General features: G+C 44.2%; 1 protein-coding gene across 16 annotated transcripts in view; it reads right to left on the bottom strand.

Moving 5' to 3' along the window:
- Positions 1-22,102, bottom strand: part of fndc3a (fibronectin type III domain containing 3A) — a 172,868-nt gene that overhangs the window by 37,171 nt on the left and 113,595 nt on the right. For all 16 annotated transcript variants that reach the window (XR_008069170.1, XR_008069171.1, XR_008069156.1 and 13 more), the window contains 7 exons: positions 20,687-20,838; positions 20,499-20,558; positions 19,383-19,524; positions 18,935-19,113; positions 17,592-17,763; positions 16,188-16,274; positions 1,718-1,856 (listed from right to left, as the gene is read on the bottom strand). Coding sequence is in view for 1 of the 16 variants with exons in the window: in XM_052468767.1 (XP_052324727.1) it covers positions 1,718-1,856; positions 16,188-16,274; positions 17,592-17,763; positions 18,935-19,113; positions 19,383-19,524; positions 20,499-20,558; positions 20,687-20,838 (931 nt within the window). In the remaining 15 variants the exon portion in view is untranslated. The remainder of the gene's footprint in view (positions 1-1,717; positions 1,857-16,187; positions 16,275-17,591; positions 17,764-18,934; positions 19,114-19,382; positions 19,525-20,498; positions 20,559-20,686; positions 20,839-22,102) is intronic.

Raw genomic sequence — 22,102 nt, 5'->3', positions numbered from 1 at the left:
AACCTGTTATGGGACCGATGTCTCTATAGCTCTGTTAAAACCTGTTATGGGACCGATGTCTTTATAGCTCTGTTAAAACCTGTTATGGGATCGATGTCTCTATAGCTCTGTTAAAACCTGTTATGGATCGATGTCTCTATAGCTCTGTTAAAACCTGTTATGGACCGATGTCTCTATAGCTCTGTTAAAACCTGTTATGGATCGATGTCTCTATAGCTCTGTTAAAACCTGTTATGGACCGATGTCTCTATAGCTCTGTTAAAACCTGTTATGGACCGATGTCTCTATAGCTCTGTTAAAACCTGTTATGGACCGATGTCTCTATAGCTCTGTTAAAACCTGTTATGGACCGATGTCTCTATAGCTCTGTTAAAACCTGTTATGGGATCGATGTCTCTATAGCTCTGTTAAAGAGTCATGAGCCAGCTGGCAATATTTATAGACAATAAGGTCCATCCCAAATGGCACCACCCTATTCCCTATATAATACACTACCTCTGACCAGGCCAGTACTCTTGATCACACCAAGGGTGGCCAGTAGTCTTGAACACACCAAGGGTGGCCAGTACTCTTGAACACACCAACGGTGGCCAGTAGTCTTGAACACACCAAGGGTGGCCAGTACTCTTGAACACACCAAGGGTGGCCAGTAGTCTTGAACACACCAAGGGTGGCCAGTAGTCTTGAACACACCAAGGGTGGCCAGTAGTCTTGAACACACCAAGGGTGGCCAGTAGTCTTGAACACACCAAGGGTGGCCAGTAGTCTTGAACACACCAAGGGTGGCCAGTAGTCTTGAACACACCAAGGGTGGCCAGTAGTCTTGAACACACCAAGGGTGGCCAGTACTCTTGAACACACCAAGGGTGGTCAGTAGTCTTGAACACACCAAGGGTGGCCAGTAGTCTTGAACACACCAAGGGTGGTCAGTAGTCTTGATCACACCAAGGGTGGCCAGTAGTCTTGAACACACCAAAGGTGGTCAGTAGTCTTGATCACACCAAGGGTGGCCAGTACTCTTGAACACACCAAGGGTGGTCAGTAGTCTTGATCACACCAAAGGTGGTCAGTAGTCTTGATCACACCAAGGGTGGCCAGTACTCTTGAACACACCAAGGGTGGCCAGTACTCTTGAACACACCAAGGGTGGCCAGTACTCTTGAACACACCAAGGGTGGCCAGTACTCTTGAACACACCAAGGGTGGCCAGTAGTCTTGAACACACCAAGGGTGGCCAGTACTCTTGAACACACCAAGGGTGGCCAGTACTCTTGAACACACCAAGGGTGGCCAGTACTCTTGAACACACCAAGGGTGGCCAGTAGTCTTGAACACACCAAGGGTGGCCAGTACTCTTGAACACACCAAGGGTGGCCAGTACTCTTGAACACACCAAGGGTGGCCAGTACTCTTGAACACACCAAGGGTGGCCAGTACTCTTGAACACACCAAGGGTGGCCAGTACTCTTGAACACACCAAGGGTGGCCAGTAGTCTTGAACACACCAAGGGTGGTCAGTAGTCTTGAACACACCAAGGGTGGTCAGTAGTCTTGATCACACCAAAGGTGGCCAGTGTTATCAACAGACATGAAAACAAAAAGCTCTGGTAGCACAGATGTATCGGTGAGAGGGATTTTGATCTGTATCACCGTTGCGAGCAGACATTTCTTTGCGTGTTTGAGATGATGATGATTGTGTATGTGTCTCTCTACTCACCCCATGCCAGTCTGAAGGAATTGGGCAGTACCCTGCCTCTGATGACAGGTCTACATGGTCCTCCTGGTCTGTCTGGACAGGTAGTGAACTCTGCCACCTGACTGGGGTTACTCTTTCCCTCAGTGTTGTAGGCTGCCACCTGCAGGACGGGAGGAGATACTGCAGCATTCAGAAATCACAATCATAGAAAAGGAAAAACAATATATACATTTTTTAAATATTGTTTTATATGTATACAGTGGGGCAAAAAAGTATTTAGTCAGCCACCGATTGTGCAAGTTCTCCCACGTAAAAAGATGAGAGAGGCCTGTAATTTTCATCATAAGTACACTTCAACTATGATGGACAAAATGAGAAAAAATAAATCAAGAAAATCACATTGTAGGATTTTTTAATGAATTTATTTGCAAATTATGGTAGAAAATAAGTATTTAGTCAATAACAAAAGTTTATCTCAATACTTTGTTAATATACCCTTTGTTGGCAATGACAGAGGTCAAACGTTTTCTGTAAGTCTTCACAAGGTTTTCACACACTGTTGCTGGTATTTTGGCCCATTCCTCCATGCAGATCTCCTCTAGAGCAGTGATGTTTTGGGGCTGTTGCTGGGCAACACGGACTTTCAACTCCCTCCAAAGATTTTCTATGGGGTTGAGATCTGGAGACTTGCTAGGCCACTCCAGGACCTTGAAATGCTTCTTACGAAGCCACTCCTTCGTTGCCCGGGCAATGTGTTTGGGATCATTGTCATGCTGAAAGACCCAGCCACGTTTCATCGTCAATGCCCTTGCTGATGGAAGGATGTTTTCAAACAAAATCTCACGATACATGGCCCCATTCATTCTTTCCTTTACACGGATCAGTCGTCCTGGTCCCTTTGCAGAAAAACAGCCCCAAAGCATGATGTTTCCACCCCCATGCTTCACAGTAGGTATGGTGTTCTTTGGATACAGCTCAGCATTCTTTGTCCTCCAAACACAACGAGTAGAGTTTTTACCAAAAGGTTATATTTTGGTTTCATCTGACCATATGACATTCTCCCAATCTTCTTCTGGATCATCCAAATGCTCTCTAGCAAACTTCAGACGGGCCTGGACATGTACTGGCTTAAGCAGGGGAACACGTCTGGCACTGCAGGATTTGAGTCCCTGGCGGCGTAGTGTGTAACTGATGGTAGGCTTTGTTACTTTGGTCCCAGCTCTCCCAGTGGTCCTTCTGTAGCTCAGTTGGTAGAGCATGGCGCTTGTAACGCCAGGGTAGTGGGTTCGATTCCCGGGACCACCCATACGTAGAATGTATGCACACATGACTGTAAGTCGCTTTGGATAAAAGCGTCTGCTAAATGGCATATATTATTATTATTATTAGCTCTCTGCGGGTCATTCAATGTTTTGACCCCTAGTTGCACCACACTTTCCCCAAACCATCTTGCTGCTCAATGTGTAAATGTTCAAATCAAACCAAATCAAATACAACCAACCGTGAAATGCTTACTTATACGCACTTAACCATAACAGTTAAGAAAATATTTACTAAACAAACTACAGTATAAATAACGTAACATACAGGGACTATGGTGGTCTGCTTGAAACATGTAAGTCATACAGACTTGGTCAGTTTGCCAGGTGGTCCGTCTGGCGTCCCTGCGGCCTGGTGAACGTTGACCTGTTTAAAGGTATTACTCACATTGGCTACGCAGAGCTTGATCACACAGTCATCCGGAACAGCTGGTGCTCTGATGCATGCTTCAGTGTTGCTTTCCTCGAAGTGAGCACAAAAGGCATTTGACCCGTTTAGTAGGCTCGTGTCACTAGGCAGCTCGCGGCTGGGTTATTGACAGCACCAGCTGTTATTGACAAACAGACACACACCACCACCACTAGTCTTCCCAGAGGCAGTTGTTCTGTCGATGCACGGAAAACCAAACCAACTGTATATTATTCATGTCGACGTTCAGCCACGACTCAGTGAAAAATAAGATATTGCTGTATTTAATGTCCCGTTGAAAGGATAGTCTCGAACGGAGCTCGTTCAGTTTATTATCCAGTGATTGCACAATGGCCAATAGGATGGATGGTAGAGGCGGGTTACCCACAAGCCAATGAATTCTCACAAGGCACCCGTATCTGCAGCCCCTGTATCTTCGTCTCCTCTTCACGCGAATGATGGGGATTTGGGCCTGGTGCGGGAACAACAGTATAAACCGTACTGGGTTTTACGTTGTACATGTGTCTGCAAACTTTGTGTACTGCTATTTTGGCCAGGTCTCTCTTGAAAAAATAGATTTTTCCTTTCAATGTGATTAACCTATTAAAAAATAAATATATCTCTGTCACAATACTATCATCTGTTTGCATAGATACTGACTTAAGTCAGTCGCAATGTCAAACACGCCCATTGCCAAAGATAATGTCAGTGGTCTTTCTGAGTTAAAGGGGTAGGTAGCATAACCACATGTGACCTATAGATTTGCATTAGTATATGCGTCATGTCCCAATGCAAAGTTAAAACTCACTTTTTATATATTTTTTTTATGCGAGTTATTACATAAAACCCCATCAGCATTCCGTAGTCATGTCGGAAAATGTTTTCCAGGGTGATAATATGGAGAACAAGGCAAGCCAGCCTTGTATGTAAACCCCAACAGAGATAACTTCAACTGTTTCAAGTTAAGCCAGCCTTGTATGTAAACCCCAACAGAGATAACTTCAACTGTTTCAAGTTAAGCCAGCCTTGTATGTAAACCCCAACAGAGATAACTTCAACTGTTTCAAGTTAAGCCAGCCTTGTATGTAAACCCCAACAGAGATAACTTCAACTGTTTCAAGTTAAGCCAAATTGTTTGCACTCATGACTACTGGCTTCAACTGAATTTTCAGACAACTTTAAGAGCATATACTTTCTAAATCAACTTTAAAAGGTTGCTAGCCAACTAAGCCTGCTAACTTTAAATTAGCACTGCACGAGTCAGCTAGTTGCTATCAAAATCGAATCAAATTTTATTTGTCACATACACATGGTTAGCAGATGTTAATGCGAGTGAGATGAATAATGTAGGGTAAGTAACATTATATAAGGTAGCATTGTTTAAAGTGGCTAGTGATACATTAAACAGCTTCATTAAAGTAAAACAGAGATTTGGAAGCACATAATGCCATCTAACCAGTTATCAAAGAATGTTAGCTACAAATATAAATGCAACAACTTTAAAGATTTTACCGAGTTATAGTTCATATAAAGGAAATCAGTCAATTGAAATACATTCATTAGGCCCTAATCTATAGATGTCACATGACTGGGAATACAGATATGCATCTGTAGGTCACAGATAACAAAAAAACAGGTAGGGGCGTGGATCAGAAAACCAGTCAATATCTGGTGATACCACCTTTTACCGCCTCGTGAAGTGAGGCATGAAGACTCCAGAACAGCTAATCAAATGGCTACCCAGACTATTTGCATTACACCCCCACCTTTCTATGCTTATCTAATAACTCTACCCATGTGTACATATTACCTGACACCGTGGCTCCCTCCAGTTGTCTCTGTACCGTAATACCCTGTATATAGCCTCCGCATTGCCTCTGCACCGTAACACCCTGTATATAGCCTCCACATTGCCTCTGTACCGTAATACCCTGTATATAGCCTCCACATTGACTCTGTACCGTAATACCCTGTATATAGCCTCCACATCGACTCTGTACCAGTACCCCTGTATATAGCCTCCACATTGACTCTGTACTAGTACCCCCTGTATATAGCCTCCACATTGACTCTGTACCGGTACCCCCTGTATATAGCCTCCACATTGACTCTGTACCGTAATACCCTGTATATAGCCTCCACATTGCCTCTGTACCGTAATACCCTGTATATAGCCTCCACATTGCCTCTGTACCGTAATACCCTGTATATAGCCTCCACATTGACTCTGTACCGTAATACCCTGTATATAGCCTCCACATCGACTCTGTACCAGTACCCCTGTATATAGCCTCCACATTGACTCTGTACTAGTACCCCCTGTATATAGCCTCCACATTGACTCTGTACCGGTACCCCCTGTATATAGCCTCCACATTGACTCTGTACCGTAATACCCTGTATATAGCCTCCACATTGACTCTGTACTGGTACCCCCTGTATATAGCCTCCACATTGACTCTACCGGTACCCCCTGTATATAGCCTCCACATTGACTCTACCAGTACCCCCTGTATATAGCCTCCACATTGACTCTGTACAGGTACCCCCTGTATATAGCCTCCACATTGACTATGTACTGGTACCCCCTGTATATAGCCTTCACATTGACTCTGTACCGGTACCCCCTGTATATAGCCTTCACATTGACTCTGTACTAGTACCCCCTGTATATAGCCTCCACATTGACTCTGTACCGGTACCCCCCTGTTTATAGCCTTCACATTGACTCTGTACCGGTACCCCCCTGTATATAGCCTCCACATTGACTCTACCGGTACCCCCTGTATATAGCCTCCACATTGACTCTACCAGTACCCCCTGTATATAGCCTCCACATTGACTCTGTACAGGTACCCCCTGTATATAGCCTCCACATTGACTATGTACTGGTACCCCCTGTATATAGCCTTCACATTGACTCTGTACCGGTACCCCCTGTATATAGCCTTCACATTGACTCTGTACTAGTACCCCCTGTATATAGCCTCCACATTGACTCTGTACCGGTACCCCCCTGTTTATAGCCTTCACATTGACTCTGTACCGGTACCCCCTGTATATAGCCTCCACATTGACTCTGTACAGGTACCCCCTGTATATAGCCTCCACATTGACTATGTACTGGTACCCCCTGTATATAGCCTTCACATTGACTCTGTACCAGTACCCCCTGTATATAGCCTTCACATTGACTCTGTACTAGTACCCCCTGTATATAGCCTCCACATTGACTCTGTACCGGTACCCCCTGTATATAGCCTCCACATTGACTCTGTACCGGTACCCCCTGTATATAGCCTCCACATTGACTCTGTAGCGGTACCCCCGGTATATAGCCTCCACATTGACTCTGTACCGGTACCCCCTGTATATAGCCTTCACATTGACTCTGTACCAGTACCCCCTGTATATAGCCTTCACATTGACTCTGTACTAGTACCCCCTGTATATAGCCTCCACATTGACTCTGTACCGGTACCCCCTGTATATAGCCTCCACATTGACTCTGTACCGGTACCCCCTGTATATAGCCTCCACATTGACTCTGTACCGGTACCCCCTGTATATAGCCTCCACATTGACTCTGTACCGGTACCCCCTGTATATAGCCTCCACATTGACTCTGTACCGGTGCCCCCCTGTATATAGCCCCGCTATGGTTATTTACTGCGGCTCTTTAATGATTTGTTATTCTTATCGCTTACTTCTTTTAAAGGTATTATTGAAACTGCATTGTTGGTTAAGGGTTTGTAAGTAAGCTTTTACTGTAAGGTCTAAACCTGTTCTATTCAGCCCATGTGACAAATACAATTTACATTGATTTAAGAAGGGGGGGCAGAGAGCAAGTAGCAGGTACAGATAAACCACTTCAAATCTTTTCGACTCTATAACAAAAGAACAAACAGGGCAAAGATACATGATCAACTACAAATCTTAGAATCAACTATTAAAAGACTACCAGAAGCCAGTGGATTCTCTAATTCCATTGAATGGGTTATAGGACAAAATACAAACCCTCCAACCCAAAAAGGCCTGTGGTGTTGATGGTAATCCTAAATTAAATGATAAAACATACAAAACCATAAATTCAAATGGGCTATTGTTAAACTACAACATTACCAGCATCTCTGACAGCTTCCCCAATATTTGGAACCAAGGCCTGATCACCCCAATCCACTACCGGCTAAACGGCCACTTCCCGCCACTTAGCAACACTAAAGATGTGACCGCTACCTCCACCTAGCAACGCTAAAGAGCTGGTGGCCACCTCCACCTAGCAACGCTAAAGAGCTGGTGGCCACCTCCACCTAGCAACGCTAAAGAGCTGGTGGCCACCTCCACCTAGCAACGCTAAAGAGCTGGTGGCCACCTCCACCTAGCAACGCTAAAGAGCTGGTGGCCACCTCCATCTAGCAACGCTAAAGAGCTGGTGGCCACCTCCACCTAGCAACGCTAAAGAGCTGGTGGCCACCTCCACCTAGCAACGCTAAAGAGCTGGTGGCCACCTCCACCTAGCAACGCTAAAGAGCTGGTGGAGACAAATTTGAATCCAACAATTACTATGACATTCGCATCAATAGCAATCTTGGGAAAAATCCAGCAGTATTAAAAGCAGACTCCCAACATTTCCTCAGTGAAAACAATGTCTTGAGCAAATTTGCTACCTACCAAAATACCGTACGACAGACCACGTATACACCCGGCACAATCTTCCTGACAAACAAACATCTCATGTCTTTGTTGATTAAAAATAAAATAAAATAAAAAACATTTGGCATGAAGGTCTGCTATACAAATGGATAGAGAGCGGTGTTGGGGGGAAGCGGATATGACATGATCAAATAAATGTACAACAAACAACAAGTGTCCGTTTAAAATTGCCAATAAACACACAGATATCTTTCCTCAAGGCCTTGTTCACAAAAAGACCGCACAGAGCCCCAGGACAGCAACACAATTAGACTCAAACCAAATTATGAGAAAGCAAAAAGATGAATATCTGACACAGGAAAGAACCAACGCCCCGCCCCCCCCCCCCAAAAAAACAGGGAAAATTTGAATGATATCTGGCCCTAAACAGAGAATACACGGTAGCAGAATACCTGACCACTGTGACTGAACCAAATGTAAGTAAATCCTTGTACAGACTCCGTGAGCATAGCCTTGCTATTGAGAGAGGATGCCATAGATTGTCTTCTCTCGAGAGCCAGGTCTGCCTATGTGCCCACTGCCCACAAAATGAGGTGGAAACTGAAATGCACTTCCTAACTTCCTGCCAAATGTATGACCTGCACTTCCTAACTTCCTGCCAAATGTATGACCTGCACTTCCTAACTTCCTGCCAAATGTATGACCTGCACTTCCTAACTTCCTGCCAAATGTATGACCTGCACTTCCTAACTTCCTGCCAAATGTATGACCTGCACTTCCTAACTTCCTGCCAAATGTATGACCTGCACTTCCTAACTTCCTGCCAAATATATGACCTGCACTTCCTAACTTCTTGCCAAATATATGACCTGCACTTCCTAACTTCCTGCCAAATGTATAACCTACACTTCCTAACTTCCTGCTAAATATATGACCTACACTTCCTAACTTCCTGCCAAATGTATGACCTACACTTCCTAACTTCCTGCCAAATGTATGACCTACACTTCCTAACTTCCTGCCAAATGTATGACCATATTAGGCGTATATTCTCCACAGATCACAAAGACCAAAGAATTTTATAAACAAGTCAAACATTGTTTTGCACATTGCTGTCACTCTGATTTTGTGTATAATAATTTACTGTCAAAATTCAAATCGGTTTTTGGTGATGTTTGTTTTGTGACTTCTCACTTTTGTTTATTTCAATTGAATTGGAAATTAAAACGAAAGTTTCCCATGCCAATGAAGCCCTTTGAATTGAATGGACAGAGAGAAAGAGAGAGACTGTTGGGGACAGAGGGAGGGAGGGAGGGAGGGAGGGAAGGAAGGAAGGAAGGAAGGAAGGAAGGAAGGAAGGAAGGAAGGAAGGAAGGAAGGGAGGGAGGGAGGGAGGGAGGGAGGGAAGGAAGTTGTGCTGATTCAATGTGATTCAATTCAGCCTGTATTTGACCATGATGATTTTAACTAGACTTACAACAACCCCCTTTGAGTCGTGAGAAAACATTTGCTCAGCTCCAAAATGGGCTGCTTGACCACTTCCAGTCCGAGTTCACAATAAAGGCCAGTTTACCATTTCCCACAATGCTTACCTAATTAGCCACTGATTGGCCTACCGGTGTGTGGGATTGTGGACAGCTCCTGTTACCCTGAGAGTCAGCATCGGTCCCAAATGGAACCATTTCCCTTAAATAGTGCACTACTTTAGACCAAGGCCCATAGGGCTCTGACCAATAGTAGTGCACTATATAGGCAATAGGGTCCCATTTGGGGAACGTGGGAGGGGAGACTAATACCATTAGATCCCTGCAGTCATATGAGTCATAGACCGCTGTGTGCCAATCGCCCTCCTCTCCTCGTCATAACCACTTCCCCTCCTCCTCCCCGAGACAGGAAGACATTGATCCGTAGTCTAATTAACCCTGAAGATCAAACAGCAGTGATCAGACACACCACGTGGGCTCTTACTTCTCTCCCACTCTCTTTGGTTCCTCTGTCTCGGCGTCTTCACCCCTGTTTCTCTCCGTCTCTCTCCTTTTACCCTCGCTCACTTCTGTCTTTCTATCTCGCTCTCAGTATGACGCCATAGACTGTACTAGTTGAATGACTATAGACTGTACTAGTTGTACGTCTATAGACTGTACTAGTTGTATGACTCTATAGACTGTACTAGTTGTACGTCTATAGACTGTACTAGTTGTACGTCTATAGACTGTACTAGTTGAATGACTCTATAGACTGTACCAGTTGTATGACTCTATAGACTGTACTAGTTGAATGACTCTATAGACTGTACTAGTTGAATGACTCTATAGACTGTACTAGTTGTATGACTCTATAGACTGTACTAGTTGTATGACTCTATAGACTGTACTAGTTGTATGACTCTATAGACTGTACTAGTTGTATGACTCTATAGACTGTACTAGTTGTACGTCTATAGACTGTACTAGTTGAATGACTATAGACTGTACCAGTTGTATGACTCTATAGACTGTACTAGTTGAATGACTCTATAGACTGTACTAGTTGAATGACTCTATAGACTGTACCAGTTGTATGACTCTATAGACTGTACCAGTTGTATGACTCTATAGACTGTACCAGTTGTATGACTCTATAGACTGTACTAGTTGAATGACTCTATAGACTGTACTAGTTGTATGACTCTATAGACTGTACTAGTTGAATGACTCTATAGACTGTACTAGTTGAATGACTATAGACTGTACTAGTTGTATGACTCTATAGACTGTACTAGTTGTACGTCTATAGACTGTACTAGTTGAATGACTCTATAGACTGTACCAGTTGTATGACTCTATAGACTGTACCAGTTGTATGACTCTATAGACTGTACCAGTTGTATGACTCTATAGACTGTACCAGTTGTATGACTCTATAGACTGTACCAGTTGTATGACTCTATAGACTGTACCAGTTGAATGACTCTATAGACTGTACCAGTTGTATGACTCTATAGACTGTACCAGTTGAATGACTCCATAGACTGTACCAGTTGAATGACTCTATAGACTGTACTAGTTGTATGACTCTATAGACTGTACTAGTTGTGACTCCATAGACTGTACTAGTTGAATGACTCTATAGACTGTACTAGTTGTATGACTCTATAGACTGTACTAGTTGTGACTCCATAGATTGTACTAGTTGTATGACTCTATAGACTGTACTAGTTGTGACTCCATAGACTGTACTAGTTGTATGACTCCATAGATTGTACTAGTTGAATGACTCTATAGACTGTACTAGTTGTATGACTCTATAGACTGTACTAGTTGTATGACTCTATAGACTGTACTAGTTGTATGACTCTATAGACTGTACTAGTTGTATGACTCTATAGACTGTACTAGTTGTATGACTCTATAGACTGTACTAGTTGTATGACTCTATAGACTGTACTAGTTGTATGACTCTATAGACTGTACTAGTTGTATGACTCTATAGACTGTACTACTTGAACGACTATAGACTGTACTAGTTGAATGACTCTATAGACTGTACCAGTTGAACGACTAGACTGTACCAGTTGAATGACTCTATAGACTGTACCAGTTGTATGACTCTATAGACTGTACCAGTTGAATGACTCCATAGACTGTACCAGTTGAATGACTCTATAGACTGTACTAGTTGAACGACTATAGACTGTACTAGTTGAACGACTATAGACTGTACTAGTTGAACGACTATAGACTGTACTAGTTGTATGACTCTATAGACTGTACCAGTTGTATGACTCTATAGACTGTACTAGTTGTATGACTATAGACTGTACTAGCTGAATGACTCTATAGACTGTACTAGCTGAATGACTCTATAGACTGTACTAGTTGTATGACTATAGACTGTACTAGTTGTACGTCTATAGACTGTACTAGTTGTATACCAGTTGTATGACTCTATAGACTGTACTAGTTGAATGACTATAGACTGTACTAGCTGAATGACTATAGACTGTACTAGTTGAATGACTCTATAGACTGTACTAGTTGTATGACTATATAGACTGTACTAGTTGAATGACTCTATAGACTGTACTAGTTGTATGACTATAGACTGTACTAGTTGTACGTCTATAGACTGTACTAGTTGTACGTCTATAGACTGTACTAGTTGTATACCAGTTGTATGACTCTATAGACTGTACCAGTTGAATGACTATAGACTGTACTAGTTGAATGACTCTATAGACTGTACTAGTTGTATGACTATAGACTGTACTAGTTGTACGACTATAGACTGTACTAGTTGTACGTCTATAGACTGTACTAGTTGTATACCAGTTGTATGACTCTATAGACTGTACTAGTTGAATGACTATAGACTGTACTAGCTGAATGACTATAGACTGTACTAGTTGAATGACTCTATAGACTGTACTAGTTGTATGACTATATAGACTGTACTAGTTGAATGACTCTATAGACTGTACTAGTTGTATGACTATAGACTGTACTAGTTGTACGTCTATAGACTGTACTAGTTGTACGTCTATAGACTGTACTAGTTGTATACCAGTTGTATGACTCTATAGACTGTACCAGTTGAATGACTCTATAGACTGTACTAGTTGAATGACTCTATAGACTGTACCAGTTGTATGACTCTATAGACTGTACTAGTTGAATGACTCTATAGACTGTACTAGTTGAATGACTCTATAGACTGTACCAGTTGCACGACTCTATAGACTGTACTAGTTGAATGACTCTATAGATTGTACCAGTTGAATGACTATAGACTGTACTAGTTGTACGTCTATAGACTGTACCAGTTGTACGTCTATAGACTGTAACAGTTGAATGACTCTATAGACTGTACTAGTTGTATGACTATAGACTGTACCAGTTGAATGACTCTATAGACTGTACCAGATGTATGACTCTATAGACTGTACCAATTGTATGACTCCATAGACTGTACCAGTTGAATGACTCTATAGACTGTACTAGTTGTACGTCTATAGACTGTACTAGTTGAATGACTCTATAGACTGTACTAGTTGTATGACTCTATTAGCTGTACCAGTTGTATGACTCTATAGACTGTACCAGTTGTATGACTCCATAGACTGTACCAGTTGTATGACTCTATAGACTGTACCAGTTGTATGACTCTATAGACTGTACTAGTTGCACGACTCTATAGACTGTACTAGTTGAATGACTATAGACTGTACTAGTTGTACGTCTATAGACTGTACTAGTTGTACGTCTATAGACTGTACCAGTTGTACGTCTATAGACTGTACCAGTTGAATGACTCTATAGACTGTAACAGTTGAATGACTCTATAGACTGTACCAGTTGTATGACTCTATAGACTGTACTAGTTGCACGACTCTATAGACTGTACCAGTTGAATGACTCTATAGACTGTACTAGTTGAATGACTCTATAGACTGTACTAGTTGAATGACTCTATAGATTGTACCAGTTGAATGACTATAGACTGTACCAGTTGTATAACTCTATAGACTGTACCAGTTGAATGACTCTATAGACTGTACCAATTGTATGACTCCATAGACTGTACCAGTTGAATGACTCTATAGACTGTACTAGTTGTACGTCTATAGACTGTACTAGTTGAATGACTATAGACTGTACCAGTTGTATAACTCTATAGACTGTACCAGTTGAATGACTCTATAGACTGTACCAATTGTATGACTCCATAGACTGTACCAGTTGTATGACTCTATAGACTGTACCAGTTGTATGACTCTATAGACTGTACTAGTTGCACGACTCTATAGACTGTACTAGTTGAATGACTATAGACTGTACTAGTTGTACGTCTATAGACTGTACTAGTTGTACGTCTATAGACTGTACCAGTTGAATGACTCTATAGACTGTAACAGTTGAATGACTCTATAGACTGTACCAGTTGAATGACTCTATAGACTGTACTAGTTGAATGACTCTATAGATTGTACCAGTTGAATGACTATAGACTGTACCAGTTGTATAACTCTATAGACTGTACCAGTTGAATGACTCTATAGACTGTACCAATTGTATGACTCCATAGACTGTACCAGTTGAATGACTCTATAGACTGTACTAGTTGTACGTCTATAGACTGTACTAGTTGAATGACTATAGACTGTACCAGTTGTATAACTCTATAGACTGTACCAGTTGAATGACTCTATAGACTGTACCAATTGTATGACTCCATAGACTGTACCAGTTGTATGACTCTATAGACTGTACCAGTTGTATGACTCTATAGACTGTACTAGTTGCACGACTCTATAGACTGTACTAGTTGAATGACTATAGACTGTACTAGTTGTACGTCTATAGACTGTACTAGTTGTACGTCTATAGACTGTACCAGTTGAATGACTCTATAGACTGTAACAGTTGAATGACTCTATAGACTGTACCAGTTGTATGACTCTATAGACTGTACTAGTTGCACGACTCTATAGACTGTACCAGTTGAATGACTCTATAGACTGTACTAGTTGAATGACTCTATAGACTGTACTAGTTGAATGACTCTATAGATTGTACCAGTTGAATGACTATAGACTGTACCAGTTGTATAACTCTATAGACTGTACCAGTTGAATGACTCTATAGACTGTACCAATTGTATGACTCCATAGACTGTACCAGTTGAATGACTCTATAGACTGTACTAGTTGTACGTCTATAGACTGTACTAGTTGAATGACTCTATAGACTGTACTAGTTGTATGACTCTATAGACTGTACTAGTTGCACGACTCTATAGACTGTACTAGTTGAATGACTATAGACTGTACTAGTTGTACGTCTATAGACTGTACTAGTTGTACGTCTATAGACTGTACCAGTTGTACGTCTATAGACTGTACCAGTTGAATGACTCTATAGACTGTAACAGTTGAATGACTCTATAGACTGTACCAGTTGTATGACTCTATAGACTGTACTAGTTGCACGACTCTATAGACTGTACCAGTTGAATGACTCTATAGACTGTACTAGTTGAATGACTCTATAGACTGTACTAGTTGAATGACTCTATAGATTGTACCAGTTGAATGACTATAGACTGTACCAGTTGTATAACTCTATAGACTGTACCAGTTGAATGACTCTATAGACTGTACCAATTGTATGACTCCATAGACTGTACCAGTTGAATGACTCTATAGACTGTACTAGTTGTACGTCTATAGACTGTACTAGTTGAATGACTCTATAGACTGTACTAGTTGTATGACTCTATAGACTGTACTAGTTGAATGACTATAGATTGTACCAGTTGAATGACTCTATAGACTGTACTAGTTGAATGACTCTATAGACTGTACTAGTTGAATGACTCCATAGACTGTACCAGTTGAATGACTATAGACTGTACTAGTTGAATGACTATAGACTGTACTAGTTGTATGACTCTATAGACTGTAACAGTTGAATGACTCTATAGACTGTAACAGTTGAATGACTCTATAGACTGTACCAGTTGAATGACTCTATAGACTGTACTAGTTGAATGACTCTATAGACTGTAACAGTTGAATGACTCTATAGACTGTACCAGTTGTATGACTCTATAGACTGTACCAGTTGTATGACTCTATAGACTGTACTAGTTGTATGACTCTATAGACTGTACTAGTTGTATGACTCTATAGACTGTACCAGTTGTATGACTCTATAGACTGTACCAGTTGTATGACTCCATAGACTGTACCAGTTGTATGACTCTATAGACTGTACTAGTTGAATGACTCTATAGACTGTACTAGTTGAATGACTCTATAGACTGTACTAGTTGTATGACTCTATAGACTGTACTAGTTGTATGACTCTATAGACTGTACCAGTTGTATGACTCTATAGACTGTACTAGTTGTATGACTCTATAGACTGTACTAGTTGTATGACTCTATAGACTGTACCAGTTGTATGACTCTATAGACTGTACCAGTTGTATGACTCTATAGACTGTACTAGTTGAATGACTCTATAGACTGTACTAGTTGTATGACTCTATAGACTGTACTAGTTGTATGACTCTATAGACTGTACTAGTTGTATGACTATATAGACCGGCTGGCCCCAGAGTGACTTACCCTGAACTTGTACGTGGTGCTCCTGTGCAGGTTCTTGACAGTGCAGGATAGCTCATCACCATCATAGCTGGGTTGGAAGCCATAACCCTGGGGAGAATGAGGGGGGGGACAAAGACCAGTTGAGCACAAAGCAAGTCCATCTTAAAATACAAACACTGTCTGATACACGCAGACCATTTGAGAGGAGAGAAACGTACAGCTTCAAGGTTTAGAGTAATGTCATGACTGACCCGTAACTCGTCCTCATCAGTATGTAATGTCATGACTGACTGACCCGTACCTCGTCCTCATCAGTATGTAATGTCATGACTGACTGACCCGTACCTCGTCCTCATCAGTATGTAATGTCATGACTGACCCGTACCCCGTCCTCATCAGTATGTAATGTCATGACTGACTGACCCGTACCTCGTCCTCATCAGTATGTAATGTCATGACTGACTGACCCGTACCTCGTCCTCATCAGTATGTAATGTCATGACTGACCCGTACCCCGTCCTCATCAGTATGTAATGTCATGACTGACTGACCCGTACCTCGTCCTCATCAGTATGTAATGTCATGACTGACTGACCCGTACCCCGTCCTCATCAGTATGTAATGTCATGACTGACTGACCCGTACCTCGTCCTCATCAGTATGTAATGTCATATGACTGACTGACCCGTACCTCGTCCTCATCAGTATGTAATGTCATGACTGACCCGTACCTCGTCCTCATCAGTATGTAATGTCATGACTGACCCGTACCTCGTCCTCATCAGTATGTAATGTCATGACTGACCCGTACCTCGTCCTCATCGGTATGTAATGTCATGACTGACCCGTAACTCGTCCTCATCGGTATGTAATGTCATGACTGACCCGTACCTCGTCCTCATCAGTATGTAATGTCATGACTGACTGACCCGTACCCCGTCCTCATCAGTATGTAATGTCATGACTGACCCGTACCTCGTCCTCATCAGTATGTAATGTCATGACTGACCCGTAACTCGTCCTCATCGGTATGTAATGTCATGACTGACCCGTACCTCGTCCTCATCAGTATGTAATGTCATGACTGACTGACCCGTACCCCATCCTCATCAGTATGTAATGTCATGACTGACCCGTACCTCGTCCTCATCAGTATGTAATGTCATATGACTGACTGACCCGTACCTCGTCCTCATCAGTATGTAATGTCATGACTGACCCGTACCTCGTCCTCATCAGTATGTAATGTCATGACTGACCCGTACCTCGTCCTCATCAGTATGTAATGTCATGACTGACCCGTAACTCGTCCTCATCGGTATGTAATGTCATGACTGACCCGTACCTCGTCCTCATCAGTATGTAATGTCATGACTGACCCGTACCTCGTCCTCATCAGTATGTAATGTCATGACTGACCCGTACCTCGTCCTCATCCATCTCCAGGCTGTAGAAGATATCGTCCTCCTTGGGGGAAGTGGATGGTCTCTGCCAGGTCAGACACAACCAGGTCACCCCTGCCTTCACCAGCTCTGGAGGGAGGGGCGGGGAGGGTACGCTGCACGAGGTATACAGGTCCACTGTCTCGGAGAACTCACTAACAGAGAGGAAGGAAAACCCAAAAGACAAAAGAGGGAGATAAGAGTCGTTTGGAGAGAGGGGAGGGAGGAGAGAAGGGAGCCGAGGAGAGAGGGGAGGAGAGAGAGGAGGAGAGAGAGGAGGAAAGAGAGAAGGAAAGAGAGTGGAGGAGAGAGGACAGGAAGGAGGAGACAGTACGCGGCCCGTAGAGACAGTACGCGGCCGGTAGAGACAGTACGCGGCCCGTAGAGACAGTACGCGGCCCGTAGAGACAGTACGCGGCCCGTAGAGACAGTACGCGGCCCGTAGAGACAGTACGCGGCCCGTAGAGACAGTACGCGGCCCGTAGAGACAGTACGCGGCCCGTAGAGACAGTACGCGGCCCGTAGAGACAGTACGCGGCCCGTAGAGACAGTACGCGGCCCGTAGAGACAGTACGCGGCCCGTAGAGACAGTACGCGGCCCGTAGAGACAGTACGCGGCCCGTAGAGACAGTACGCGGCCCGTAGAGACAGTACGCGGCCCGTAGAGACAGTACGCGGCCCGTAGAGACAGTACGCGGCCCGTAGAGACAGTACGCGGCCCGTAGAGACAGTACGCGGCCCGTAGAGACAGTACGCTGCCCGTAGAGACAGTACGCGGCCCGTAGAGACAGTACGCGGCCCGTAGAGACAGTACGCGGCCCGTAGAGACAGTACGCGGCCCGTAGAGACAGTACGCGGCCCGTAGAGACAGTACGCGGCCCGTAGAGACAGTACGCGGCCCGTAGAGACAGTACGCGGCCCGTAGAGACAGTACGTGCCCGTAGAGACAGTACGCGGCCCGTAGAGACAGTACGCTGGCCCGTAGAGACAGTACGCGGCCCGTAGAGACAGTACGTGCCCGTAGAGACAGTACGCGGCCCGTAGAGACAGTACGCGGCCCGTAGAGACAGTACGCGGCCCGTAGAGACAGTACGCGGCCCGTAGAGACAGTACGCGGCCCGTAGAGACAGTACGCGGCCCGTAGAGACAGTACGCGGCCCGTAGAGACAGTACGTGGCCCGCAGAGACAGTACGTGGCCCGCAGAGACAGTACGTGGCCCGCAGAGACAGTACGTGGCCCGTAGAGACAGTACGTGGCCCGTAGAGACAGTACGTGGCCTGTCATCACTGTGTCCAGGAGAAAATATCGTTGAGTTCGCCACTTACCTTGTACCCATGTCGTTTTTGGCTGCGAGGCGGAAGGAGTATCTTGAAGCTGGAGAGAGCTTGGTGACCCGATACTGCTTCTGAGGTCCATAGTAACACTGCTCATAACCCCCGGTCCCCTTCCCCTCGTCCCACTGGAGCGTGTAGTTCTGGATTTTGGAGCCGTTGTCACACGGGGCCTGTGGAAGCACGACATCTTGATTACTCTCAATTAACATCCCATTCATTCCAGGCCCAGTGGTAAACACACACACACACACACACACACACACACACACACACACACACACACACACACACACACACACACACACACCAAACTAACAGGAACCTGACATAGTACAGCATCCACTGTGCTGTTAAACCCCACAACGGTCACAGCATATTGTTTTTTCAATGGGCTGCGAAGTACAAAAGCATGAATAGGCTCTACAAAAAGGTACAGTACCTTCCACTGAAGGACGAGGGTGCTGCTCTTGGAGCCACTGGCCTTTCTGGGGGGGCCGGGGGGGTCTGGTTCGCAGCTCCGAGTGGTGAAGGCTACTGCCTCCGACGGACTGCCGCGTAAACACTGCCCTGAACACACGACCCTGGAGAGAGAGACAGAGTGCACTACTTTTGACAAGAGACATTTTGGGCAGACAGCTGTACGGTTGATTAGAGCACACAGACAGACAGCTGTATGGTTGATTAGAGTACACAGACAGACAGCTGTACGGTTGATTAGAGTACACAGACAGACAGCTGTACGGTTGATTAGAGTACACAGACAGACAGCTGTACGGTTGATTAGAGCACACAGACAGACAGCTGTACGGTTGATTAGAGCACACAGATAGACAGCTGTACGGTTGATTAGAGCACACAGACAGACAGTTGTATGGTTGATTAGAGCACACAGACAGACAGCTGTATGGTTGATTAGAGTACACAGACAGACAGCTGTATGGTTGATTAGAGCACACAGACAGACAGCTGTACGGTTGATTAGATAGAGCACACAGACAGACAGCTGTATGGTTGATTAGAGCACACAGACAGACAGTTGTATGGTTGATTAGAGCACACAGACAGACAGCTGTATGACTGATTAGAGCACACAGACAGACAGCTGTACGGTTGATTAGAGCACACAGACAGACAGCTGTATGGTTGATTAGAGCACACAGACAGACAGCTGTATGGTTGATTAGAGCACACAGACAGACAGCTGTATGGTTGATTAGAGCACACACAGACAGACAGCTGTATGGTTGATTAGAGCACACACAGACAGACAGCTGTACGGTTGATTAGAGCACACAGGCAGACAGCTGTACGACTGATTAGAGCACACAGACAGACAGCTGTACGGTTGATTAGGGCACACAGACAGACAGCTGTACGGTTGATTAGAGCACACAGACAGACAGCTGTACGGTTGATTAGAGCACACAGACAGACAGCTGTACGGTTGATTAGAGCACACAGACAGACAGCTGTACGGTTGATTAGAGCACACAGACAGACAGCTGTACGGTTGATTAGAGCACACAGAGGGGCCCTGAACAGTAGTTGTACCAACCTGACATGGTAGTCCGTTGCTGGCCTCAGGTCTTCTAAAGTTACACTTAGTTGTTCACCACTGGAACAGGAGAGAGAAACCCCCCCCCATCAGAGGAAACAGGGGAGACATTTTGTACCACATCATTTCAGTAGGGAACGCCAGTCCATTGGCATGCAGGATAGCCAAGGATGACGCGGCACCCCTACCTGTACATGCTGGTGTACTTCCCGTCCTTGCCGCTGTAGGAGATGGACACATCGTAACTGAGAGGCTCCGGGGAGGGGCTGACCCCCTCTCCCTCTGCCGTGCTGGGGGCCACCCAGCTCAACACTGCTCCTTTGGCCTGGATGTCTGTCACCTGGAGGGTTACACAAGACGGAATCAGCAGAGGTTCAGGATTAGAGAAATATGGATCTGTTGCACACTACTAATTCAGTGTCCTTTAGAAGAAAAATTACCGGATTCTCAGCAAGCTGACTATAAACAAAGGGAAAGGGTGAAAGTCTAATGCATTAAACTCCTTTACAGAGCAAATCCACAGCAGCAACCAACGGCAACACAGGGAGAACCAAGGAACTCATCATATACTTCAAAACACTTTATTGTTAGGACATCTTCAATATGTACTGCATAGCCTTCGTCAGGGAGTACAAAGTAGAGATAGTAGGGCTAGTAGAGATAGATAGATAGTAGGGCTAGTAGAGATAGATAGATAGTAGGGCTAGTAGAGATACATAGATAGTAGGGCTAGTAGAGATAGTAGGGCTAGTAGAGATAGTGGGGCTAGTAGAGATAGTGGGGCTAGTAGAGATAGTGGGGCTAGTATAGATAGTGGGGCTAGTAGAGATAGTGGGGCTAGTAGAGATAGTGGGGCTAGTAGAGATAGTAGGGCTAGTAGAGATAGTAGGGCTAGTAGAGATAGTAGGGCTAGTCGAGATAGTAGGGCTAGTAGAGATAGTGGGCTAGTAGAGATAGTAGGGCTAGTAGAGATAGTGGGCTAGTAGAGATAGTAGGGCTAGTAGAGATAGTAGGGATAGTAGGGCAGGTAGAGATAGTAGGGCAGGTAGAGATAGTAGGGATAGTAGAGATGGTAGGGCTAGTAGAGATGGTAGGGATAGTAGGGCAGGTAGAGATAGTAGGGCAGGTAGAGATAGTAGGGCTAGTAGAGATAGATAGAGAGTAGGGCTAGTAGAGACAGATATATAGTAGGGCTAGTAGAGATAGTAGGGCTAGTAGAGATAGTGGGGCTAGTAGAGATAGTGGGGCTAGTAGAGATAGTAGGGCTAGTATAGATAGTGGGGCTAGTAGAGATAGTAGGGCTAGTAGAGACAGTAGGGCTAGTAGAGACAGTAGGGCTAGTAGAGATAGATAGATAGTAGGGCTAGTAGAGACAGTAGGGCTAGTAGAGATAGTAGGGCTAGTAGAGATAGTAGGGCTAGTAGAGATAGATAGATAGTAGGGCTAGTAGAGACAGTAGGGCTAGTAGAGATAGATAGATAGTAGGGCTAGTAGAGACAGTAGGGCTAGTAGAGATAGATAGATAGTAGGGCTAGTAGAGACAGTAGAGCTAGTAGAGATAGTAGGGCTAGTAGAGATAGTAGGGCTAGTAGAGATAGATAGAT

The sequence above is a fragment of the Oncorhynchus keta genome, chromosome 18 (assembly GCF_023373465.1).
Source record: "Oncorhynchus keta strain PuntledgeMale-10-30-2019 chromosome 18, Oket_V2, whole genome shotgun sequence".
In the NCBI taxonomy this organism is placed as follows: Eukaryota; Metazoa; Chordata; class Actinopteri; order Salmoniformes; family Salmonidae; genus Oncorhynchus; species Oncorhynchus keta.
Note: the sequence above shows the minus strand (reverse complement) of the source record. Positions and strands in the feature narration are given on the sequence as shown.